Source organism: Sminthopsis crassicaudata, chromosome 4 (assembly GCF_048593235.1).
Source record: "Sminthopsis crassicaudata isolate SCR6 chromosome 4, ASM4859323v1, whole genome shotgun sequence".
In the NCBI taxonomy this organism is placed as follows: Eukaryota; Metazoa; Chordata; class Mammalia; order Dasyuromorphia; family Dasyuridae; genus Sminthopsis; species Sminthopsis crassicaudata.
The window spans coordinates 297,399,704-297,427,493 of record NC_133620.1 but is presented as its reverse complement, the minus strand read 5'-3'; the positions used below and the strand labels follow the sequence as shown (position 1 = coordinate 297,427,493).

General features: G+C 35.9%; 1 protein-coding gene across 7 annotated transcripts in view; it reads right to left on the bottom strand.

The window, feature by feature from the left end:
* NDEL1 (nudE neurodevelopment protein 1 like 1) overlaps nt 1–27,304 on the bottom strand; it is a 100,478-nt gene extending 73,174 nt beyond the window's left edge. For 2 of the 7 annotated variants that reach the window (XM_074311918.1, XM_074311916.1), the window contains exons 1-4: nt 27,169–27,304; nt 19,404–19,456; nt 19,061–19,175; nt 18,636–18,956 (exon numbers count right to left, since the gene is read on the bottom strand). Coding sequence is in view for 2 of the 7 variants with exons in the window: in XM_074311913.1 (XP_074168014.1) it covers nt 19,404–19,406 (3 nt within the window). In the remaining 5 variants the exon portion in view is untranslated. The remainder of the gene's footprint in view (nt 1–18,635; nt 18,957–19,060; nt 19,176–19,403; nt 19,457–27,168) is intronic. The other 5 variants (XM_074311913.1, XM_074311919.1, XM_074311917.1 and 2 more) reach the window with 3 other exon arrangements.
* Between the last annotated feature and the right edge of the window lie 486 nt (nt 27,305–27,790).

Genomic DNA, 27,790 nt, shown 5'->3' with positions numbered 1-27,790 from the left:
TAGTGCTAGTCAAATACCAAACAAGATCAATAGTAGTCATAAAACAAGGCACATGAAATCCTTTTAGTTGTAATTAACAGATTGTAAAAAATATATGGACTCCACATCATCAACAAAGACCCAGAAACTACTGCTTTTTGGATCAGAAGTAGCATGGTAGCTCCTGCTAGAATAGCAAAGAACTCCTTGAATAGCACTTGGCTCTGAAACACATTATATGCCACTCAATAATAGTTTACTGCCTCTTTGGATTTTACTTCTAGCACTCCAGAAATTATTTGCAGTAAATATGTATGTCTACCCTTCACAATGCACTTCTCCACATAGCCCTCTTTTTACTTTAAAAAAGCTGATTTGAAACAAGGCCTGCCTCTCCTTCTCCCCCTCCCCCTTCCCCTCCCCCCCCCCTCTCTCTCATGATTGCATTGTGTTGGGAACTCAACATTAGTTCTCCTACCACCAATGTGGATCAGCAACATTTCTGTAACATAGAATTATAAAGGGGTGACTGGGTCATTGAAGTTAAGTAACTTGTGCCCAAGGTCACACTAGCAGTATGTATCAGAGGCAGGACTTGAACCAAGGTATTCTTTATCCCAGGGGAGTATGTGGTAGGTAAGACAGAAGGAAAAAAAATTTGTCATTGACTTGGCTGAGCCTAATCTGGGCCTCAAACAGTTGTATTTCTGGAATATCATATATTCTTAGAATATGTACTTCTAGAAAATTATACTTTCCCAATCAAGTCAATCAATGCTGGAAGCACAGTCTTAGAGTTAAGACATAAATTAATCTACAATAGGCAAATCAGTAATGAAAACTAATTCAGAAAATGAAGACTCAAATTTAATGGCAGTTTAGATAACAAAGGCATATTGAAGAAATTTAAAGAGAACTTAGCAATTCAAAAATTAAATTGAACTTTACTAAATTTACTAAATACTCAATTTAACTTTGTCTTGTTATCCTTTCTAACAAATGAACAATTAATTTATAAGGAAACAATAATAAAAGCTGAAGTAGATAGTCTTTTAAAAGCTCGAATGTCTTATTTCTTTTGATCTCTTATTGAGGCCTGCCTAGTAGATATTATAAGTATTAACAAATGGTTATATAGTTAATAAATGACATAAGGGGAATTTAAGCTCAGGTCTTCCTGACACTTCCACATCACATCAATTACCTGGTTCTTTATTATTTTTTGAAATAAACATAGCCTCCTCTCTACATGAAAATTATTTTCAGGGCAAATCTTCAGAAATATTATGAAATAAGTAATAAATAAAGGCACTTTCTCACCATTTTTACTGTTGTAATAATAAAAACATTAAATATTAAAAGCCTGAATCAAAGTTAACACAATGTTAAAAGAGAAATATGTCCAAGAGATATTTCAGAGGAAGATCTAAAAGGATCTGGTTAGCTGCCAGGATGTAAGGGATAAAGGAGATAAAAGTAAAGGATTATTCAAGATATCAAACTTAGAGAACAAGAGAACAGCACCATAGGGAACTTAAGAGGGTAAACTATTTAGAAGGGAAGATAAGTGCTGGCTGTCTTTGGAGGGAATACCAAAACATACAAAGACAACAATTCTAAAGCACAGTTGGAGATACAGGCCTGGGCTTAGGTAAGAGATAAGAACTGGAGAAACAGATTTAGAAATAATTTTCATAAAAATGAAGTCCCTATAAAATTGATCTTTGATCAATCAACAAGTAGTTATTATTATAGTATATAATATAATAGTTATCTATTATATGGCAGGCACTATAATAGACATAAAGACAAAAAAGAAACACATTTTACCCTGCTTATATCCTATTAGGGAGAAAACATGTTCTTTAGATATATGTATCTAGATAATGAGAGGAAAGGGGCAAATATTAATAGATAGAATATGAGGAAAGGCTTCATGTAGATGATGTCAGTTAAGTTTAATTTTGAAGGAAACCAAGTATATTTTAAGAGGCTACTGTGAGAAAGAAGTGCCATCCAACACAGGAGATAACCAATACAAAAGCAGAGATAGAAAATGGAGTGCTGCAAATGAGGAAGCGTTTACTTGTTTTTAAAAGGTTAGAATAACCTGACTTCAAAACCCACTGTTTGAGGGCATGACATGGATGATGAACCAGTCAAAGAGAAGTTAAAAGAGTAGCACAAAGACCAAAAAGAAAGAGTAGCCAACAGTGTCAAATACATTGGACGTGTAGAGAAGGATGAGGACTGAGAAGAGATCTTCAATTTGGTAATTAAAATATCTGATAACTCTAAAAAATTAAGTTTTCAATTCAGAGGTGAGTTGGAAGCCAGACTGCAAAAAACTGAAGAGTGAGAAGGAAGAGTGAGAGAGGAAAACGAGAGGGGAGAGGCAAGAATCTCAGGTATAGCTTTTTCTACCAATCTAACTGAAAAAAACTTTTCAGGTTTCTTTTCAGCTTTAATTCTATGATTTTACAGACCCATGCAAGAGAGAACCCATGATTCAATTCTCCCCATTAATGAAAAAATACTGCAAGCTAACTATAACAAGGAAAGAAGATAAGTTATAATTAAAGAAATTAGAATATAAGATACAAAATTATAAAGCACAGGCCATGAACTTAGATTTAGTTACCCAGAAAAAACTAGGTATGCTGGAAGAAAGAGTCCATTCTTAAGAACCATTTAGACTCTAAAAAAGTCTGAACAATAATCTTGCCTCAAAATCTAAAGGACATTTAAAAACAATTCATGATAGTCTAAATCAGGAATTCTCAAACTATGGCCCGCTGAGGAGGCCCTCCGGTTACGGCAAATGCGCTGAGGTGGGGAGACAGAGTGTGAGTTTTTGTTTTTACTATAGTCCGGCCCTCCAACAGTCTGAGGGACAGTGAACTGGCCCCCTATTTTAAAAGTTTGAGGACCACTGGACTCTAAATATTCTAGAAAGAAATTTAGCATTATGCTAAAGAAGTGACTAAAATATCAATACCATTTTGTTAAGACAAAAAGAAAGGCCCCTTTTGTACCAAAATTTTCATAATATGTTTTGTAGTAAAAAAAGAACTGAAAACAAAACAGATGTTTTGCTGAATAGGGACTAAACACTAAACACATGAATGCATAAAGTTTTTTTGTTTCATAAAGAATTAATATAAAAAGTTCAGAGAAACAAAGGAAAACATAAGAATTAGTGCAAATTGAAAAGAAAAATAATATACAATGACTACAAAAATGGAAATGAAAGACCATCACCACCACTATTATTTAAAGGCAGCTGATAGAGCATTAACCCTGGAGTCAGAAGGACCTGATTTTAAATCTAACCTCAAACACTCTGGGCAAGTCACTTAACTCCAACAACCCCAACTTAACTTACCAAAAAACCACCACAACAAAAGACTAATTATAATGGCCTGATCATAAATGTATTATGGGTTTTATTATTCTTTCTTTTCAATAAGTAGAGGGAAAGAAGGAGAGAATTTGGAACTGAAAATAAAATTGTTAAAAAAGTGTTATTATTATTATTATTATTATTATTATTATTATTATTATTATTATTATTATTATTATTATTATTATTATGTCCAAATGTATAATAGCCTAAAACAAATATATGAAAAAAATTTTCTTTCATTAACTTTGAGGGGATGGGATAGCAATAGGGGATTGGTATAGGTGTGCAAAACTGTGTATACTGTCAGTTTAGGTTGATGGCTACTTTTGTTGAACTGCTTTACTGAAGTGCTAGGATTTTTATTTTTTTTATCATAAGATGAATTTAGATAGGTGATATTTTAAGTGAAAATTTAAAAAATAAAAAAAAGTTCTCCAATTGATAAATGGTCAAAGGATATAAAGAGACAATTTTCAAGGTGATGAAATTTAAGCTGTTTATAATTATATGAAAAAATGTCCTGAATGACTATTGATTACAGCAAATTGAAACAGTTCTAAGATACCTCCTCTCAGAATAAGATGACAGGAAATAATGATAAAAGTTGGAGGGGATGTTGAAAAACTCTAACACTAATGCATTGTTGACGGAATTGTGAAATGATCCAACCATTCTGGAGAGCAATCTGGAACTATGCCCAAAGGGCCATAAAACTCTGCATATCACTGTGCAATGCCACTCCTGTGTCTGTATCTCAAATGCTTTTTCTCCATCTATTGAGTTGATTATATGGTTTTTGTTAATTTGGTTATTAATATAGTCAATTATGCTAATAATTTTCTTAATATTGAACCAGCCCTGCTTTTCTGGTATAAATCCTACCTGGTCATAGTGTATTATCCTGGGTATGATTTTCTGTAATCTTTTTGCTAATATTTTATTTAGGATTTATTTAGGATTTTAGCATCAATATTCATTAGAGAGATGGGTCTATAATTTTCTTTCTCTGTTTTTAACCTACCTTGGTTTATGTATCAGTACCATGTCTATGTCATAAAAGGAATTTGGGAGGACTTTTTCAAATAGTTTATATAACATTGGAGTTAATTGTTCTTTAAATGTTTGGTAGAATTCACATGCAAATCCATCTGGTCCTGGGGATTTTTTCTTAGGGAATTGATTAATAGCTTGTTCTATTTCTTTTTCTAAAATGGGACTATTTAACCAATTTACTTCTTCCTTTGTTAATCTGGGCAACCTATATTTTTGAAGGTATTCCTCCATTTCATTTTCGAATTTATTGGCATAAGGTTGGGCAAAGAAATTCCTAATTATTGTTCTAATTTCCTCTTCATTAGTGGAAAGTTCTCTCTTTTCATTTTTAAGACTAACAATTTGATTTTCCTCTTTCCTTTTCCAATCAAATTTACCTATTTATCTATTTTGTTGGTTTTTTCATAGAACCAATTCTTAGATTTATTAATTCAATAGTTTTTTTAGTTTCAATTTTATTAATCTCTCCTTTTATTTTTAGAATTTCAAGTTTAGGGTTTGGGGATTGTTTAATTTGCTCTTTTTTCTAGCTTTTTTAGTTGCAAGCCTAATTCATTGGTTTTCTCTTTCTTTTATGCAAGTAGGCCTCTAGAGATATAAAATTTTCCCTTATTACCACTTTTGCTGCATCCCACACATTTTGGTATGATGTCTCATTATTGTCCTTCTCTTGGGTGGAATTATTGTATCTATGATTTGCTGTTTCACCCATTCATTCTTAGGATGAAATTATTTAGTTTTCAATTACTTTTTGGTCAATTTTCCCCTGGCTTTTAATTGAATATAATTTTTATTGCATCATGATCTGAAAAGAGTACATTTACTATTTCTGCCTTTCTACATTTGAATTTGAGGACTTTATATCCTAATATATGGTCAATTTTTGTATAGGTTCCATGACCTGCCAAGAAGAAAATACACTCCTTTCGGACTCCATTTAATTTTCTCCAAAGATCTATCATACCTAACTTTTCTAATGTTCTTTTTACCTCTTTAACTTCTTATTTATTTTGTGGTTGGATTTATCTAGTTCTGAGAGTGCAAGGTTGAGATGCCCCCAAAATATAGTTTTGCTGTCTATTTCTTCTTGCAGCTCTCAACTTCTCCTTTAGGGATTTAGATGCTATTCTGATTGGTGCATATATGTTTAATACTGATATTGCTTCATTAATTATGTTACCCTTCAGCAAGATATAGTGTCCTTCCTTATCTCTTTTAATTAGATCAATTTTTGCTTTTACTTGATCTGAGATCAGGATGGCTACCCCTGCTTTTTTGACTTCACCTGAAGCATAGTAGATTCTGCACTCTAGCCTTTTACCTTTATTCTGTATGTATCGCCCTGCTTCAAGTGTGTTTCCTGTAAACAACATATTGTAGGATTCTGGCTTTTAATCCAATCTGCTATCTGCTTCCACTTTATGGGTTAAAATCACATTTGTGGTTAAAATTAGTAATTTTCTATTTCCTGCCATCTTGTTAACCCCATATTATGCTTTTCTCTTTCCTTTTCCCCTTACTCCCCCCCTTCCCAGTATTAGACTTATGAGCACCACTTGCCTCATGTGGAGCCCTCCCACTTTAGGATCCCTCCCATCCCCTTAAAATCCTTCCCCTTTTCTTAAAGCTTTCCCTTTCAATTTCTGCATTTACTTCCCTTTTCACTTTTCCCCTCCCACTTTTCAATGAAGTGGGAGAAATTTTTCAAATATGTCTACATTTTCTCTTTGAGCCAATTCTGATAACAGGAAGATTCATACTACAATTATTCCCCTCCTTTTTTTCACTCAGATATAATAGATGTAATTTGCCTCTTCATGAGGTGTAGTACCTCCACTTTTCCCTTTTTCTGGTACAATTTCCTTTCCATCTCTAGATCTTCTTTTATAACAGTAAAACCAAATTATACATGTACTCTTTATGTATACCCATAACAGAAATACAATTCTCAAGAGTACTTTTTTATCTTTTTACGCTTCTCTCAAGTCCTAATTTGGAAGTCAAACTTTTTTGTTTAGCTTTGTTTAGCTCTAGTTTTTCATCAGAAATAAATAGAATTCATCTATTTCATTGAATGTCCATCTTCTTCCCTGGAAGAAAATGCTCAGTTTGGCTAGGTAAGTTATTCTTCGCTGCATACCAAGTTCCTTTGCCTTTTAGATTATCAAATTCCAAGTCCTTCAATCCTTTAACGTGGTTGCTGCTAGATCCTGAGCCATCTTTATTGTGGCTCCTCAGTATTTATTTATTTTTTTTTTTTTTTTTTTTCTGGCTGCTTGTAGTATTTTTTCCTTAGTCTGATAGTTCTGGAATTTAGACACAATATTTCTTGGAGTTTTAATTTTGGGATCTCTTTCTGTAGGTGATCAATGAATTCTTTCAATGTCTATTTTACTTTCTGATTTTATGACATCTGGGGCAGTTCTCTTTGATGATTTCCTGAAAAATAGTATCTAGTCTCTTTTTTTCATCATAATTTTCAGGGAGTCCAATAATTCTCAGATTATCTCTCCTAGATCTATTTTCCAGGGTCTGTTGTTTTCCCAAGTAGGTATTTAACATTTTTCCCCATTGTTTCATTTTTTTGGTTTTGCTTGATGATTCTTGGTGTCTCAAGTCATTCATTTCCATTTGTTCAATTCTGATTTTTAATGAAAGTTTCTTCATTTACTTTTTAAAATTTCTTTTTGTAATTGTCCAATTGAGTTTTTAAATGACTTGTTTTTTCTATGGAATTCTTTTCCATGTCACCAATTTTATTTTTTAAAGAGTTATTTTCTTTTTCCACTCTTTTAATGAGTTACATGCCTTATCCAGACTCTTACAAACTTCTCTTTCCTTTCCCCATTTTTCTTCTAGCTCTCTTTTAAAAGCCTTTTTAATTTCTTTATTAAAGCCTTATAATGGTAGGTAACGATCATATCTACCTTTGGGTTCTCATCTAGACACAAACTGTTTTTTTTCTCCTCAGGATTTGACATCTGCTCTCTTTCAGTATAGAAGCTATCTATAGTTAGAGCCCACTTTGCCTTTTTACTTATTTTTAAAACAAAAAAACAAAAGTACTTCGATCTTCTTATGGGACAGTGGGGCCTTTCCAAGCTGCCTTCTACAGACAACAGGAAATGGCAGTTAAGTGGTAGTGGGACAGCAACCACTGGGCTTAAGCAGTTAAGGGCTAAGATCATGCTGAGTCTCTCCTGGTACTGGGTAGGTATGGCCAGGTCCCAAGAGACTCTAGCATTTTGGGGTTATAGTTTTTACCCTTTGTGTTTATAGCTTCTCTGCTGATCTGCTTGCTACCAGGGCAGAGTGGCCAATAGTAGAGTTTTCCCTGAAGATTTTCCACCAACAGGAACCACACCCTGCCCCTGTTCTCTGTGCTCTCACTGCCTATCTACCTGAGTCTGCGCCTGGCCTAGCCCCATTCCGTCCCCACAAGCAAAAACAGACCTTTTCTGGCAAATTTTGAGATTACCTTCTGTTGATAATATTCCCAATATTCGTCGGTTCTGACAGTCAAGCACTAATTCAAAGGCTGAGTTTCGACCTTTTCATTACTTACATATCTTTGTTGAGGATACCATTCTTCCAACCATCAAGGTTTGCAACCTAGAATCTTTTCCCTTTCTGATCATAATCCCCCTTTCCCCATATCACTAAAGTGGTTAAGAGTTATTTATTCCATCTAATACACTTCCCAAGTTTTTCAACCTCCCTCTCCTTCCTTCTCCTTCTTTCTATCCTTTTTGTTTTGTTTTGATAAGGCAAAACGGATTTACCTAGGGTCACAGCTAAGCATTACTTATCTGAAACTGTATTTGAATTCAGATTTTTCTGACTCCAAAATTGGTACTCTCTATCCACTATACTACCTAACTGCCCCTAAACTCTTCTCCATTAACCCAATAACCACCCTACAGGCTCTCATCTTCCCTTACCTAAATTAGCATAACAAATAGCATATAATAGTTGATTAATGGATACTTGAGGATAAAACAGAGGAATTTTATTTAGGGTGGATTTGTTAAAAATTTTGTTTAAAAACAGAAAGAATAAGAAATGTAACAGAAAATGTATTCACATTCTAGTATAATTGATAATTTTATTATTAATAATTAGGTAGGCAGAATTTATTCTTTTACTTTTTTATATTTTTGTTTAGTTTATATTATGTATATTCATTTTTTCCTATTTCTGTATCTCCATAACGGGAAAGAAAAATTAGAACGAAAGGGAAACACCACGACAAAGGAAAAAAAAAAAAGAAAAGAAAAAATGACAACAGAATCTTGGGGGAGGGGAGGCGGAGACAAGATGGAGAGAAGACACAGCTTTTTGCGACCTCTTCTGACCTTCTCTCAAACCAACAGCAGATTAAGCCTCTGAACTGTTTTGGAGTGACAGAACCCACAAATATTTGAAGTTCAGCACATTTCCAGAAGAAGATACTTTGGAAGAACTTCAGAACAGGTCTGTTTCAATTGGGCAAGGGGACAGTGCAGAGCCCAGACAAAACATAGGGAGCCAGGAGCAAGGAGCTGAGGTGGGAAGCCAGAGAACATTGTACATCTTGTGTTGAGGAATCTTCTGTGAACCTGCTATTCTGTCCTGTTTGCAAGTGAGTGGTTGAGCAGATTTGCTACAAAAAGCAAATTTTAAACACTGAGCCCCCAAGAATAGGAGTCCTGGCTGGAATTACCCAGAACTGGAAGTCAGTCAGCAGAACTGCCCCAAACTAAAACGGCTTTGCATTAAGAGCAGACCTCAACCCTTTTTTTAAAAATGAGCAAAAAAGCAAAAAGAACTCTCACCATAGACAGCTTTTATGGAGAGAGAAAAACAAACCTCAAAACCTGAGGTTCCTAAAGGCAAATCAACTCCAGATGAAGCCCCAAAGGGAGGTAAGAGCTAATCCTCATTTCACAAGGCTTTCTTGGAGCATTTCAAAAAAGATCTTAAAAGAGAGAAGAAAAATAAGGAAAGGAATTATGAGGTCTTTGCAAGAGAGTATGGAAAAGAGAAAACAGAAATTACCTGAAGAAAACTCCTTAAAAAATAGATTTGATGAAATGGGAAAAGCACAGTACTCCCTACAAAATAGATTTGTTGAAATGGAAAAAAACATTTAATTCCTTCAAAAATAGATATAAAAAAGATAACAATTCATTGAAAAACAGAATTTGTGAAATGGAAAAAAAAAATGCAATGAACAAAACAATTCAATTGGCCAAATATAAAAGGAACTAAAAAAGGTAACTGAAGAAAATAATACATTAAAAATGAGAATTGAACAAATGAAAGTGAATGACTCAAAAAGACTTCAAGGATCAGTCAAACAAAACAAAACAAAACAAAAGAAAAAAAGAAAAAAATAGAAGAAAATATGAAATACTTCCTAGGAAAAACAACTGACCTGGAAAATAAATCTAGGAGAAACAAGGATTATTGGACTTCCTGAAAGCCATGATGAAAAAAAGAACCTAGAAATCATCTTTCAGGAAATCATCAAAGGAAACTGCTCTGATGTCCTAGAACCAGAAAGTAAAGTAGCCAATGAGCCAATGAAATAATTCACCAAACATCTACTGAAAGAGACCCCAAAATGAAAATTCCAAGGAATATAGAAGCTAAATTTCTGAATTATCGTATCAAAAAAAAAAAAAAATATATATGTGTGTGTGTGTGTATATATATATATATATACATACATATATACATACATATACATATATATACATACATATACATATATACATACATATACATATACATATATATGTGTGTGTATATATATATATGTATGTATGTATTGCAGGCAGCCAGAAAGAAACAATACATATACTGAGGAACCACAATGAGGGAGGATTACCCAAGACCTAGCAGCTTTCTGGAATCTGATATTCCAAAAAGGTAAAGGAACTTTGATTACAACCAAGAATAAACTATCCAGCTAAATTAAGCATTATCTTTCAGAGGGAAAGATGGCCATTCAATGATATAGATGAATTTCATTTATCTCTTATGAGAAGACCAGAGCTGAACAAAAAATCTGATTTCCAAATACAGAACTCAAGAGAAGTATAAAAAGTAAAAAGGAAAGAACTCTTAAGAACTATATTTCTGTTATGGTATACTTAGAAAGTGTGGATATAATTAGATTTTATTGTGATAATATGAAAAAGAAACTAGAGATGGAAAAGGGATTGTACTGGGAAAAGAGGAAAATGGAGATAAAATGAGGGAAATTACATTTCACAAAGAGGCAAAGAAGACTTATTATAATTGAGGGGGGAAAAGGAGGGGGATGAACATTGTGTGAATCTTATTCTCATCAGATTTGGCTCAAAGAGAAAATAACATATTTGGTTTCACAGAGAAACTTGTCTCACCTTATAGGGAAATGGGAAGGGAAGGAGAAAAAGAAATGAAAAGGCTTGTAAAGGGCTGACACTCTTGAGTTAATGCACTGAGGTTGGACAATCGAGCACTTAAGGCTAATTACTGATTGGACAATATTTCCAAGCATCTATAAGAATATGCTTGGAAAAGGCCCTTCCCACTATCCTGCCCTGGCCCAATCATTTGGTATATACAGAGAGCTGTAGGAGGGACTAGCGGGTGGAGTAAGACTAGCAGGTGGAAATAAGACAGACTATCAAGAGTCACTTCTGGGCGGGAGACCAAGAGGTGAGGTCACGGAGATCCTATATGTCCATTCCCTTTACTTCAACCGCAAAAGACCAAGAATAAAGACCAAGGATTTTTGCTTATCCTGACTCCAGCTGATTCTAAAGTATCCAGAGTGATAAATCGGTCATCACAAAGGTTAATAGAAGGGAAAACAGAAGTAGTAAAAGGAAAACGTTTAAGAAAGGGGGAGGGACTCTAAAAGGGGAGGGCTCTTTGAGGGAGATGGTGGTCAAAAGCAAAATACCGGGGAGGGTGGGAGGGTGAAAGGAAAGAAAAAAGCATGACTTAAGGTAAATAAGATGGCAAGAAATATAAAATTAGTTATTTTAATTGTGAATGTGAATGGGATGAACTCTCCTCTCCCAGAAAGCAGAAGCAGATAGCAGACTGGATTGAAGCAGAATCCTACAATATGTTGTTTACAAGAAATGCAATTAAAGCAGAGTGATACATACAGAATAAAGGTAAAAGGCTGGAGCAGAATTTATTATGCTTCAGGTGAAGTAAAAAAAAGCAAATCATAGACACAATCAATAACTTCATCCAAGAGAATGACAATAATGAGACAACATACCAAAATTTGTGGGATATAGCCAAAGCAGGGGAAATGTTATAAATCTAGATGCTTTCTTATATAAAATAGAGAAAGAGAGGATCAATGAATTGGGCTTACAATTTAAAAAGCAAGAAAAAGAACAAATTAAAGACCCTCAATTAAATATCAAATTTGAAATTCTAAAAATAAAAGGGAAGATTAACAAAATGAAAGAAAACTATTGAATTAATAAATAAAACTAGAAATTGGTTTTATGAAAAAACCAACAAAATAGATAAATTTTTAGTATTAGCTCAATACAACTTGACATAGGCCACAGATGTCAATAGTCTTAAAGGTTTGGTATACTGAGATAGCAAAAGCAGAGAGCTTCTAAAACAAAGTCCCTTTCAGGACTTAGAGATATAGCAATATAGTTATAGTAGACTTCAATTTGGGGCACCTAAGGCCTAGGGTTTTGAGTTCCATAAACTCTGTCCAAAGATGCCACAGAAGGCTATGAAAGGCCAAAGTTCTAAATATCAAAGATCTAGAAGATCTAAAACTTATTAGCATTTTATCATAGACACTTCTGCAGGGTGAAGATCAGCAAATAGATCCAAATTGAGGAAAATGATTGATTCATCTACCCAAAAATACACTAATAGATAGATAGATAGATTCACCCTTAGCACAATACTGGAACCAAAGTTGCAGATATACGTTAAAAAAGGAAGATATATATATGCAACATTCTAAATCTACAATCCCTTGCCTCTTTGATAAAGAGTCTGTTACATCATCTGTTCTATAGGAATAAGACTACTCATTACAATTAATCTAAGTTTAAATGAACAGATAGGCTTGTGTGAATAATGTTTTAGAGCAGGTTAACATCTTTTACACTCATGCAACTGAATGAAAGTTGTGAAAAACACAAGATTCCATTAAGTCTATTTTTGTAAATTATGATGATGGTACAAAACACTTTAAAAGCTGTTCAGAAAGGCATTTCCAACTCATGTCCAAAATCATAAAGATTCTTTGAAAATGTAATGTTTGATGGTGTAATTATTAATTTCAAGTAAGGTATAAAACAGGAAGATGTACTAACTATATGCCAACATCAAGGAGGATGGCCAATACAGAATCCAAATGGAAGATGGGATTCACTTTTTTTTGTCCCAGATGATCCTAGTTGCAGATGACAATGTGTTGATAGCCTCAAGCCTCACTATCCAAACAAGAAAAAAACAAATGGATGAAGTATATCTATTTTTCAGACTATTGGAATAGAGTACCCAGAGAGCTGCCTCACAAGTTATTCTAATCACATATCCATTACTTGATTGCTAGACCAGAATTCAGAACAATTAAGTTAATGTTTATGGAATGATTGAAAAACTACGATATTTATAATCTTCTATCCCATTCAGAAAATATTCTACCATCACGTCTTGCTAAGCAAAGAGATGGCAGCCAAAAGCAACATTACTTCAGAAGATAAATGGGCATATAAGATGCAACATATAGTTTCCCCTGATAGAATGTAATAAAGTAAGGACAGGGACTAGCACAGAGAATTGCTTTGTATTTTTCTTTGTTTTGCAGCAAAAGAATTCATCACCAAGTGGTCAGCCTACAGATGTTAAGAATCTTCATACTTAACTTGATTGGTACTCAGAAAACAATCTATTTTGGGACATAACTAAGCCTCTATAATGAATAAAATGTGATATAACTTAACATTGGTATAGACCCCAAGAAATCAGTGTCACCATTATGATGAGACACATTAAGAACAATTTAAAGCAGGAAAATAGAAAATTTGGCTTAATTGACAGGCTAAATGAATATAAAATACTATAACTCCATTAAACTTCCCTATGCAGACATAATATGTCACAGATCTGTGTTCAAAAACTTTCAGTGGATCCCTAAGTACAATTTCAATTCCTTTCCTTAACATTCTTCTGCATTATCTATACTCCAGCCAAAATGGGCTTCTCTTTATTCACTTCCCCATACTCCCTTAAAAAAGGGGAAAAAAAATCTTCCTTTCATTTTCTTGCTTGCCTTTGATGCTCACATTTCCAATTCATGGAAAATGTTTTCCATCTCCATCCATTTGTTAAAGCACAACTCAAAATAGTTCCTTTATAACAACTCCACAACTCCCTTGTCGGTTAAACCTTTGTTAAGAGATTTTACGTAGGCCTTTTGTTCTGTGCTTCTCTAATGTACTTCTACAGTATCCTGTATTATATAGTTATATGTCTACATCTAATATTCCTAATACTCTCTTAGTTGCTTGAAGATAGCAGCATATATTAGCTCAATTTTGTATAACCCCAGAATCTGGAATATGATTCTTAACATAGATAGTGGACTGAAGGAAATATTGTTACTATATATATTTTTGTAGTATAGTTTCTGGAAGTAAGTTAAAGACCCTAAATAATATTATTGCTATTATAAGTAAAAATCAGAGCCATATGAGTCAAACCAAGGAAGATGGACCACCTCAATAAAATTGTCAGCTTCAGAAAGGATCCCTACTACCCTATGGATGCTTGTATTACTTCTATTGAGAGCATCATACAATCATAGATTTACATCTGGAAAGAACAGAGGTCATAGAACATAACCTTTTCTTTTTACATTTTGAGGAAAATGACGGCTAGAAAGGTTTAAAAACTTGACCAAAATCACAGAGCTAAAGCCTCTGAGTTAGGATTTGAATCTAGGAATTACTGACTTCCTGACTCAGCATTCTAAAAGTTTCAGCTTCAAATATAACAAAAGAGTGAAAAGTAGAAGCATAACAGAAGTTTTTCTACAGGTTTTCTAATTGACAAGATATGTCTTCTTCATTTGCAATTCTATTGCTGGGTTCCCATAAGACCACCTTCATACTAGTCAAAAGAAAAGAAATAAATAAAAATCTCAAAACAAACTGTTAATAGATAGAAAACATCTACTACTATTTATTTACATCAGCACTTTTTGTGCAAAGAACTGGAAATAAAATAGATGTCCACTGACTAGGTCATGGCTAAATAAATTGTAGGATGATTATTCTGTCGTAAGAAAGGGTAAATATAACAAAATAAGAGAAGCAAAGAAACCCTTAAAAATGAAATGATGCACAGTGAAGATATCCAGAAAAATATACAACTTAAAAAATATTTCTTCAATAGCTATAAATTTTTATTTTTCTTTTTAAAAATCAGTTTGTAAATTTGTCTTCTTTTACTCCCCCCCCTCCTCAAATTAAATAGATCCTCTGTCTTATCTATCAATTCTGTGAGAATTTTTTTTGTCTCTTCTTTGAATTTCTATTTTGGTTTTTACCTGGGATGTGATTTATTGTGAAGCATTTATCTATTCTTTTTATCTTTTACTGGTGAATATTTAGAGAGATAAATTTCCCACATGGATTGCTTTGGTTCTATTTCAAAAGTTTTAATATGCTGTCTCATTGTTGCCATATTGATAAAATTATTTTTTTGTTTCTATAATTTGTTCTTTGACCCACACATTCTTTAGGATATTAGGCTACATTTAATTTTAGATCCTCTCTTTAAATACTCTTAATTGTAATTTTTGTTGTGTAGTAGGCAGCAAAAGATATATTTAGTATCTGTTTGCAAAGCACTAGCACATATTCATTCTGTAAAGTATGAGATACAAAGTTGGGATATGTATATACTTCTTTTGATTCCCATTTAGTAATCACTAGCAGTCTATAAAGTTAATATCTCAAATTCTATCTGGGGCCTTAAGTTTTTCTTGTTCATATTTTTATTGGCTTTATGTAGATCTAAAAAGAACACACTGAATTCCTCAAGCTTTATGGTTGTGCTTCCTTTCTCCCTATAGTTCAATTAGCTTTGTCTTGAAATATTTTGATTCTACACCATTAAGGACATAAATATTTAGTGCTCTCAATAAAATAGCATTTATCTTCTATGTACATGACATTGTGATAATTACTGGGGATATAAAGATTTAATAGTCCCTATTTTCAAAGAACTGGCGATCTAAAGGGGGGAGAAAACATGCAAACTATGTACAGGATGGAGAGAGAGAAAGAGAGAGAGAGAGAGAGAGAGAGAGAGAGAAAGCACTAGGTCACAATTAATATAATTTCAAATAACACAAAATCCAATTTAGTGGCAATTGTAAAATAATACAGGTCATATTTAATGTGAGTCAAAATCCAACACAACAAATGCAAGCTAATCAAATGTTTTAACACTGCATCAAGTTGGCAGTCTGCACTTGCTTTGGCCAAGTGTAGATGTGATGAGCCACTGAATACTTTAACAAGAATTGTATTCTTTTTTTTTGTTTTGTTTTGTTTTTAAGAGTCCTTAATGAAAAGACATTAAGAGCATTCTCAATCCTTTATGGGGATGGGAGATTCACAGGTATTATACACTTTTTTAGCCTTTTTTTAATGTATAGCTCACTAGGAGCGGCTCGATGACCCTGAAGTCAGAAAGACTTGAGTTCAAATCTGGTTTCAGATGTGACTGGGCAAGCCACTTAAACCTAACTGCCCTACTCCCCTCCCCCCCTCCCAAAAAACAAAAAAATTCACAAAATAATGTACTCATCAGTTGCAGGTTTTTTCCCCTCCTTTTTTTTTTGGGGGGGGAGATATTAAGGAAATTTCTAATAATGTGAAAAACAAAAGACATCAATAAAAAATGCCAGTTTCAGAGTAGTAAAGTAAATGGCTACTATGTACAAAGTGTCATACAACCCTTTGGAATATAAGGAAAGGCAAAAGTTCCTGCTCTCTAGGGCAATCTGATGGAGGAAGATAATGATAATATATAAAAGAAGCTGGGGGGAGCGGGGGAACAGGGGAGAAGGGGAAAAAGGAAAGTGGAGGGTGTAGAAATATAACCAGGTATGGGAAAGGACATTATCAAGTCTAGAGGAGTATGGCCTTTTCCAATCAAAGTTCCCTGGGAAGGGTCCCAGGGAAAAGAATCACAGAAGAAAGTGTGAGTTTCAGGATTGATCTTATAATATAGTGAAATTTCAGAAAACATGATGAAATCCAGAAAAATACAACCAGGTTGGAAAAAGTGAAAGTAATGGGGGTGTGGGAGGGCACCCTTTAATAAAATGAAAAGAACACTTCTGATGTAATATTGCCATCACTAAAAAAAGAAGCTTGTTTTTAGATTAGAATAAAAATTTAATGTAACTGAATGGGCAGCAATATGGTCCTACAGTAACACTAAAATAGGATGAAATGTTGAAATGTCAATCTATAGAATATTATAAAATATGTAGGTGAAATAAAAGGCCAAAGTTACAACAGTTTTTGTGGCCTACAAACAATTACAATGAACAGGAGTGTTACACTGATAGAAATGAAACATCTTTTAGCTGAATGGTTTCAAAATTGTAATCAAAAACATATTCCTTTTAACAACCATTCAGACAAAATCATCAAGTATATGATAATGACAGATAATAAAAATGAAGAGGATAATGAGGAAATAAGGCATAATGTAAAACTACTCTGCAGTGAGCAGAGTTCAGATGAGTATATAAGAATTAGATTATCTTGATATTTTGAACCAAATAATTTAAAAAGAGTAAGTTAATAAATTTTTAATTTAGTGAATGAAACAGACATTCTGGAAAAGGATACGTTCTAGAACTTACATTTCTAAGAAGGAAAAACTCAACCTTAATTTAACGCATTTAACTTTTATTAGGAAGTAATTTAGGGGATTTTTTTTTATTCTATCCTTATAATTAATATTTTATATTTATATTTTACTTAGAGGACTTTAAGTTAAAAACAATGCTTGTTTATGTCCTGAAATCCTTGTACTCTAGGAAGTTACAACCATCTACTACTGTTTTTTGATGGTCAAATTAGAAAGCATAAATGACTAAAACTATTTTCTAAAGCTGCTGAAAAATACTTCAAGGATAACAATATTATATTTAAAGCATTATTAATTTCTGATAACATTTCTGGTAACTTTATTGTATGAGAAAGGAGCCTGCAAATTTGCCAAGATATAGATACTCTCTGAATCTACCAGCATATATATGAAAATTTAAAGAAGTTTTCAACTACATTGCCAAAATATTTTAAATAAGAGGTTTTTTTCACATCATCAGTGTAGGCTTTAGCAACTATGTCCCAGGGTTGTTGTGAAGATCAAATAAAATAATATCTGTAAAACTCTTAGCATAGTGCTTGATAAGGGTAACTGCTGAACAAATCCTTGTTTTCTCCCTTTGGTAAAATAATTCAGTAATTTTTTTTTTAATTTTGTTTTCCTATAACTATTTTATTACCTTGTTTCTAATAAACCTGAAACTGAAATCCATTTTTATTATTCTTTGCTATGTTAAAAGATTTTTAAAGCTTATTCTTTAAAATATTCATTGCATATTTTCATTGTGCTAAAACCAGTTACCATGTTTTACAGATATCTGAAAAATGCAAATTCAAATATGTAACCACTCTGCAGGATTCATTACTTGCACGAATCAGTACCAGGGCAGGAAAACTTGGAGGGAGAACACTAAACACTAAACACTGAGGGAGAACACTAAAACCCTGCTTTTTTTGATTCATCTGAAGCAATAATAAATATGGCTCCAACCCCTAATCAAGTTCTGAATATTTTTCAAGCTTGCTTCCAGCAAACAACTTATTTTTGATTCTGCTATCCTCATGTTCAATTCACATTCACAGTTATGTTAATTAATCTTCCCTCCATCATATTCTATGTTTTTTTCCTCTTTTTGCTTCTTACCCATTCACAAAGAGAGGGGGGGAAAGGACCAGATTTAACACCAGTTATGTATAACTGAAATGGGGTATAAAGTGTGTTCAGGAAAGACTAATAACTCTGGTATGAGGGTTGCCAAGCCCTTTTCAGGTCTGCTTTCTATCTCTGGTGAAATCTGGTGAAATCTCACCTGTGGCTCCAAGAAGCTGTAGCATGCGCAGCGGCCACACCCCGGTAAACCATTTTGACAGACAGGCTAAACCAGGTAGAGGATAACAGAGGGGTCTCTTTGGTGAGTTAGAGGGATGTCTACCCCAACCATATGAAGATTTCCCTTGGTGGAATGGGCAGATGAGAACAATTTGTTCCAATGGGCCATGAAGGCTGCAGAAACGGGCGCCGGGGAATGCTTAGAGCTTGGTTAGATATCGAAGACACCAAGGTCATCCACCGCATCCTGAGCCATCGTCAGTCGTCTTGACTTTTGCCTTGCCACTGGACTGTGGTGATTCTGGAAGAGAGAGTGAGGCCTACAAAGTCAAGCAACCCTGCCTCACTTAAATCCAATTTATGTGCAAAGCAAAAGACATTACCTAACCATTTTACCATTTTTACCTATCTCAAAGTCCTGTAGTGACAGGCAAGTGATGAAGCAGCAGGTGTGGATGCAATGGGAGCTTGTAGTCACAACCCTGCACATAGGCAGCCAGGCCACAGGGTCATCTTCTCACTGAAATGAAGCAGCAGTGGAATTTGGCAGCCCCCTGGGTGTCTCAGCAGTCTTTTTAAAGGCCTGCATAGCTCTCCTACTATTAGAAAGGGGTTTCAAAAGGGGCCCTAAAAATTTTCTGCTTCACCCAACCCTGGCCTCCTTATCACAGTGGGGGGTAGGGGAAGAAATCCCACCCTGCAGTCGAAAAAAATGTACAAAAACTTTTGCAAAGATGATTTCACTCACCATTGATACGTGAAATGTGCGCACGCTTATGGACAACACGAAATCCAGTAGACCTGAAAGACGAACAGCTTTTGTTGCAAAAGAACTCAGCAGATATCACATCCAAATAGCAGCCATGAGTGAAACAAGGCTGACAAATGAAGGCCAATTTACCAAAATCAGAGGTGGAGATTCGTTTTTCTGTAGCGGCCACACTAAACAGGAGCACCATGAAGCTGGCCTAAGTTTTGCAATCAAAACTAATCTAATCGACAAGCTTGTATGCCTACCAAAAGGAGTACCCAACAGGCTCATGAAAATATGAATGCCTCTTGCAGGAAAATGCCATGTCACCATTAGCAGTGTGTCTGTTCCTACCATAAATGATCCTGATGAGGTCAATAAAAAAATTTAGGAAGACCTGAAGACCCTCATTATCAATGTGCTGAAAGAGGACAAGTTTATAATTCTGGGTGATTTTAATGCAAGAATAGGCACAGACTACCAGACAAGGCAGAGAATCCTTGGGAGGAATGCAATCAGCAACAGCAATAGCAATGGTCACTTACTACTGAAGGCTTGTGCTTCTCATAACCTTCTCATCACCAGCACTGTCTTCTGCTTACCTAAATACAGTAAAACTTCGTGGATGCACTCTCATCTCAAACATTTTATAGACTATGTCACTGTAAGGAGAAGAAATGTGAGAGTGACTAAGGTAATGTGTGGTGCAAAATGTTGAAGAGATTATAGATAAACTCTCAAAGCTAAATGGCCATTCAGCAAAAGAAGGGACCTCATGACAAGATAACTATCAGAAAACTTAATAAAAAACAAATTAGAGCACTTCTCCAAGAAAGAACAGTTTGGTGCTAACTTGAAGGAAAAGTTGAGTCAGAACACAACTGGCAATAATGGATCAGAAAAGGAGTGGGAAGCTTTCAAAAATTTGGTACACAACACTGCATTTACTCCTCTGGACCAACATTCTCACAAACATCAAGATTGTTTGATGAAAATCATGGGGAAATTCAACAGAGATGTGGGATTCTAGGTTCAGAAAGAAGGCAGAAGAAATTCAGTTTTACACTGATATGATGTTCTGAAGGCTATAATTTGTTAAGGACGTGAGAGAGAAATGTATTGAATAATTTTATAATTTTCTCAATGTCATCAAGCAGTGCTAAAACCATTAACTGTCTACCTCAAATTGAAATCAATCAACCTAGCAGAAGTTCCAAATCCTCTCCTCTCATGAGTCAAAGTACTTGATGCTGATTCTATTCCAGCTGAGGTTTACAAGGGGAGATCTACTGCTCATACAAAAGCTGACTGAAATCTAGGTTATGAAACTATACATATGTGTGTGTGTGTGTATTTTAAATGTTATAGGGCAAAAAGAGGTTCTCCCCCCGCCCAGGAATTCAAGGATATCTCCATGAAAGTATAATGGTCACATGTAACAGGAGAGAGAAAAATAAAACATATATTTTTAAAATAGGCTGAAAGATAGTCATCTACTTGAGAGCCAGTGTGATTTCAAAAAAGGCTAAGGAATGGTTGATGTAGTACTTACTGCCTGACAACTGCAGAAGTGTCAGGAACAGATCCAATTCATCAGAATACTCAAAGGGTTTGTGGAAAATTATGGCAAAATTTGAGTATAAGAGAAGTTCATCAGTGTTGTATGTCAGTTTCATAATAGTATATCTACAAATGTTTTAGATACTGGACTCTTGCACTTTTCCAGTCATCAATGGGGTAAAGCAAGGGTAATGCCTGCTCCCGTGCTAATTTTTAGCATTATGTTTTCAGCAATGTCAGATTCTTTCAATGGGACGAAAATAACATCAAGGTCAGCTACCAGACCAAGGTTAAAAAACTTGAAAAAGCTTTAAGCCACAACTAAAAGTGAGGGGAAGAATTGGTATGTGACTTTTTTTGATTGTGCATTCAATGCAGCCTCTGAAACCAAGAAGAAACAAAGTATGGATCCTCTGCTGTTTGTCCTAATTTTAGCAAAAACAAAAACAGAGGCTCTTCATCACCATCCATTTGTGCACCCATGTGTTACATCAAATGGAAAAATACTGAATGCTGTAGATAAATTCACTTATCTCAGCAATATACTTTCCAAGGATGTACACACAGTACCTATTGCCATAACTAGTACAGTATTTGGGAGGTTCTAAAGGAAAATTTGGGAGAGAAGTATTAGACTGCCTACCAAACTGAAGTTCTACAGTCATTGTGCTGATCTCATTGGGCCTATGATACCTGAACATTATTCCAGCACTATGCCAGGAAACTAAATCATTTCCATTTGAATTGTCTTAAAAAGATATGAAGATCACCTAGCAAGATAAGATGCCAAATCACCAACCTGCCAAGAATTCAAACTCTACTGCCAAAGAACACAACTTAGATGAGTTGGCCATGATGTTTAAATGCCATACATTTGCCTAAAAATCTATTTTATGGAGAACTCACACAACGCAAGCATTCACATGGAGTTCAGAAGAAACAATACAAGGATACTCTCAAGGTATCTCTGAAGAACTTTGAAATTGATTGTGTGACATAGGAGATGCTACCAAAGGAATATTCAGCATGATATACCTACATCAAGAAAGACACAGATTTGCAGGAGCCCAAAAGGACCATGAGATGTGCAAATTTAGAGACATCTTCACTTCACATGTGCATGTAGACTATTTTTGCCCAACCTGTGATACAGCTTTTCGAACTGCCCTATTTCTTGCCTTCCTTAATATAAAACAAAAATTAAAATCACCATTCTCTCAAGCTTTCATCTTTGCTATCTCTTATACCTCACATCTAATCAATTGCCAAGTTTGTTGTTGACTTCCTTCTGACACTAAAATTATCACACAAACTTCTTTGAGGTCCAAAAGAATTTTATGCAAATCTATATTAATAATGAAAGTCTTAAATTATCAGTAAAACAATAATTGGCCTATGATAAAATAAGAATACTGCCCAAGCAGTGTCTAGGATTCACAAATATGAACAAAGGAAGAATACAGGACAGCTACTAGGAAGAAAGACGAGTACTAAGGTTATCACTTCCAGTAGGTCATACAAAGCAGGAAGATGCTTGAAGTGATCAACACTGAATATTCAATGCTCTTATTTCAAGATCAAATGACCTAGAGGCTATTATCCTTCCCACATAAAAAGGTAAAAAGACTTGAAGAAAAGCTCTCTATTCTAAGATATTAAAAAAAAAAAAAAGAAAGAAAGAAAGAAAAAGAATGCCCCAAAACCAAAACAGCAGACAATAACAAAAGCCAGGAAAGCTTCAGTGTAAAAACAAAGAATAAAAACATAGAAAAGAATCTTGACCTAAATCAGGAGATTAAAGGTTGAAGAAATGTTAAACAAAGAAAAAGGGAAAGATCATTAGCTACATCTGTAGTTTAAAAAAACAAGGTTATGTGAGAAGAGTTATACATTCTGAAGAAGCAGCAGCTATTTATCCTCCAAAGAATTGTATTATGAATCCATGAACTGTCAGATGAGAATTCATTAAGGGTAAAAAGGAGAAGAGAAAAGTAGTGGTGCCTGTTGACCCCCTCATGCAGTATACTGAAATAAGGTTCCTGAAGCAGAAGCAGAGGTACAGTAGCAGTGGGACAGTGATGTAGTAGACAGTACTTTGAGCTCCATCAGCAATGACAACTGAGAGAGAAGCTGAGCCTAGAGACAATAGGTTAAAGAAAAACATTGGGCAACAGTAAAATAGGTAAAAATACTGGCTTCTGCAATATAGACACTGCCATGGGCAATGGAAAATGAAGTCCAGGGCAGTCCTTGAAGGACTAATGGATATCACCTTTGGGAGGCAATTATTTTCTGACAATAGGAAGGTAAAAGTGTCTACTCAGCAAACACAGAATAAAGAGGGGGTTAGTCCTTCAGACTTGGTCTTCCCTACCTTAGACTCCACAGAGTTGTCAAAGAGCAGAAAGTTCTGAGTGATGGATCACAGAACACTAAGTGAATAGTACAGTACAGGACAATTCTTCCTGATGTGATAATGATCCTGATTAAACAGGAAAAATGCCATTATTTTCATTTGTAGTCCTGATAGCTCTTTGTATTATTCTTGGTCATTTCTTTACATTAAGAGATAAGTTAAGAATTAATTTAGAATTAGTAAGTTTAAGGACTACATGAATAGATGCAAAGTGAAATGAGCACAACAATGTATCAGTAATAGCAATACTGTAGGATGATCAACTGTGAATTACTTAGCTCTTCTTAACATTATAATGATCTAAGACAATTCTGAAGGAGTTATAATGAAAAATACAGTATATCTCTAGTGAAATAACTGAGACTCTAAAGGAGACTGAATCTACTTTATTTCCTTTTCATAATATGACAAATATAGAAATATGTTTTATAAAAAAGCATATAACCAATACTGAATTGCTTGCCTTCACAATAAGAGGGAGGGGAGGAAGGAAAAGAATAGTTTGAGACACTATTTTTTTTTAATGTTAAGGGTTTTTATATATAAGTAGGGCGAAAATAAAATTGATTAAAAACAAACAAACAAAAAAAAAAGAATTAGTTTCCTACACCAACCACATTATTTATATTCAGGATTCAAGTCTGGTCTTGGCTCACTTATATTCAGAAACTCCCTTTAAGGGCTTATTAAACATTATTTTATTTTGTTTTTGCCATATTCAGATAAGAGTCTGACATCCAAAGTATCTAGCCAATAAGAACAATTATCCAAAAAAAAATGCAAAATTGTAATTTTTATGAAAGAATGCTCCAAAACGCTAACAAGAGAAATTAATATCAAAACAATTCTGAGGATTAACATGACACCAAGCAAGCTGGCAAAAGTGACTATGGAAATCATTCTGGACTACCCATGTGGGGTAACTTGCACCCCCAGGTCAGAGCTGACCTGTAACAATAATAAAGTTAAGTAGAAGAGGAACAATAAAGTCAAACACAAAAAGAAAAGAATGTCTGTGGGCATAATGACTTAAAAGAGAAAATCAACATTATCTGTGCTGAATTTTTAAAACCATTTTCCAATTATATTTTAATTTGAATCAGGCCACACAGTCTGATTCAGGGTGGCTACACTGGCCAGCCATTACCAGTGAGTGACACCTCTACTCTAAAATTCCTTAAGGAACTTACCACCAAGAAGTGTAGTGTGTTATCTCGATCCCCTGCTTCTCTCCCCTTCCCAAAATAGGCTAGTTTTCCCTAAAGTCTTCAAATATCAGACCTGAAGCAAGAGCTAGAATGGAAGACTGTATTCAGCTGAAAATCCTAGACATCCCCCTTCCCTGATCTCAACAGCCTTCCCTTAATATGGCCAAATAAAAATTTTTTTTAATTTGTAAATGGATTAAGAGTTTCAATTTGTTCCAATTTCTGATCATATAGCTATCTATATCTATCTATCTATCTATCTATGTATGCTACAAATGTGGTTAACTTATTTACCTGCCCAAATTCCATTAATTTGGATATCTGCAATATCCTTTACCTTTTTTTTCAATTAATACGATGGAAAAAAAAAAAAAAACCACTATCTCTGGAGTCATAATGATGGGGGAGTGAAACTGTGTACCCTTTAATCTGTAAAATTATCACTCTAAAATTGTGTTCCCTTTGATCTGTAAAAGAAAGAAGATTCAGAGGCTCAAGCCCTTCTAGGAAAACATATCTTCCCAGACAAGTTAAGCATCATTATTCAATTGGAAATCTTGGTCAAAAGCATTCCCATTGATCTTTTAGGGTTGCCTACTTCTTCAGGAAATTCCAGATTCTTGAAAAGATCTTGGTTTAATAATCAGCTCAAACTGCCCCCGAGCCCCCTGCTGATTTTCTGTTCACTCATAAAATAGGTTTCTGTTCATTCCTTCTTTGCAGAATGTCCAAAGTAGTATGCTTTGCCTCTTTGGCATAGCTGCCGGGACTCCTGCCCTCTGTGAAGACATTCTTTTCTCAATGCTAGCCTCCATTACCCAAATAGAACTTTGCTACTTGGAAGTCAGTCATCCTAGCAAAGCTGACTTCTCATCCAACAATAAACTTCCCTTTTTGCCACTTAGTATTTCGGGTTCTTTCATGCCGACCAGAAGAGGATTCCCACACCTTAACCCTCTGCACTGCCACTAACCTCATCAATAATAGTCTGCCAAATTAACTTCAATTCTGATGTATGACATTAGGTAAGGGGCAAATCACAAAAGCTTGGGCCTCTTCCTTTGAAGTCCCGTCCAGTTCTAGTTCTAGGCTTTGATTCTCCATAGTCACTGCCCTAGTTCAATCTCTTGAGGTTGTATCAGAATAGGCTCATAGTCTTTCAGCTTCCAGTTTGTCTAATCCCATACACAGCAATTAGAGTAATCATCCAGAGCACTGTACAATGTACAACATTAATCCCCTGCATTGTTGTTAAGTAGTTTTATTTGTGTCCAACTCTTCACAATCCCACTGTGGTTTTTGGCAGAGATAATGCCATCCCCTTCTCTAACATTTTGCAAATCAGGAAATTGAGGCAAACAAAATTAAGTGATAAGGACACAAAGATAATGAATACCAGAGGTTAGATGTGAACTGAGGTCTTCCTCACTCCAGACCTGTCACTGTGCCACTGAACTGTCCACTACTTAATGAAAAAACTTAAATTCCTGGATCAATGTATGATAAAGCTGGAAAAGTCATTTGGAACCTTTTTATGAAGACTTTAAAATATTGTATTTTATTCTACAGATAATAGCCATTTCAAATTTACTGAGCTGACAAGTGACAATGTCAGATCTATGCTGTAAATACACTATCACTTTAAGTTCTATGAAGGATATAACAGATAGGTAGAAACTTGAGACAAAGAGCCGGAGGTAATGCCCTTCATGAATTTTACAATTCAGCCAAAATGACCAGTCTTCTTTTGCCTTAAGTAAGATATTCTCTCCCTTAAGACAGCACTCATGCTTCTTAGAATCTCTCATTTTCTCCAAAGTTCATTTACTTAAAAACTTAGGTTTAAAAATAAACAAGTAACCTGCAGCTTACCAGAGTGGGAAGAGACTAACCCTGTAGTCAAAAACACCTGGGTCCAATACCGTCTCTGATCCTACCTATGTGGCCTTGAGCATATCACTTAACCTCCCTGGAATCTGGACTACGTAGACAGCCCGAGGTCCCTTCCAGCTCTACAATAAAACAAGGGTATTATGTCAATCTGTCACACCAGCGAAGCAACCTGAAGACAACTGGGTGACATTTAACGGACCCTTAGGGTCCTTCCCTTAGGGACGGGAGAGCGTGGGAGTGGTAGCGTGGCCACATCCGCATCCACAACCTCTATGCCCTGCTCGGTCCTTCCTTGTACCAGCACAATCTAAGCGCCTGCCGGGCCACGTCCCAGACTGTCTCCGAAGCGCGCTTCTCCCGCACGGCCTCGCGGTCTCCTCCGCTACCGGCCCTACACCCCGGCCTCCATCTCCCGAGAGTACGGAGCTCAGGGTGGGCGCGGCCACTCCTGCTGAGGGTGCGCAGGACTGACTGCCTGACAGCACCAGGCCTGCGGTGGGCTAACTAGACGAGAATCCTAGGAGAGCGGAGCCTAGTCAGCCCAGCCCGGCCCGGCCGGCCCGGCCCCGGCGCGGCCCCGCCCGAAGTCTCGAGGCCGCCGACCGGCTGAAGCGGAATTCAGCCGAGGCCCAAACAACCCTGCCTAGCCTGGGCCTTTCCGGACCTTTCGGCGCGTCAGTCTCACCTGGACAGTGTCAAACCGACATTTTCGCAAACCAGACTGGACCGGACCAGAGCCACTTCTCAGCGTCCCGATTTTGCCTCCGCTTAAAGGGTTCCCCAGCAAGCTCGTTCTCGCTCGCGCTCGCTCTCCTCCCCGGTGCCGCGTCACGAGCAGCACCGACCTCCGCGCGCGATACTTCAGGCGGGCGGGGCCGTCACAAACCTCTCTGTGACGCAACTCGGGAGGGTGTGGGTTCGGAGCGCCCAGGCTCCCAGGACTATGAGAAGGCGAAGAATGGCGTCATGAGGAAGGGAGGAGACGGGAGGAGATGAAAAGGAAGGGAAAGGGGGAAGGAGAGGGAGGGTATTCTGGACGGCTACGGGCTAACCCGGGCATTCTCTCCTTCAGCCACGCCAGAGTGGGAAAGCGTGGGGAGTTCTTGCGCAAGCGCAGAGGACTGCCGCAAAGATCTAAACGCGGGGCCCCGCCCGGTTCCTTCCCCCTTGGCCGCCCCCGCTCCTCCGGACGTCTTGCTGGGGAAGCGCTGTCCCTGCGGAAGAACTGGTCTCCGCTGCGTGGGCTAGGTGGAAGAGCTCCCTCAGGTTGAAATCGCCTCCTTCTCCCTGGCTCACCCGCTGTGTAA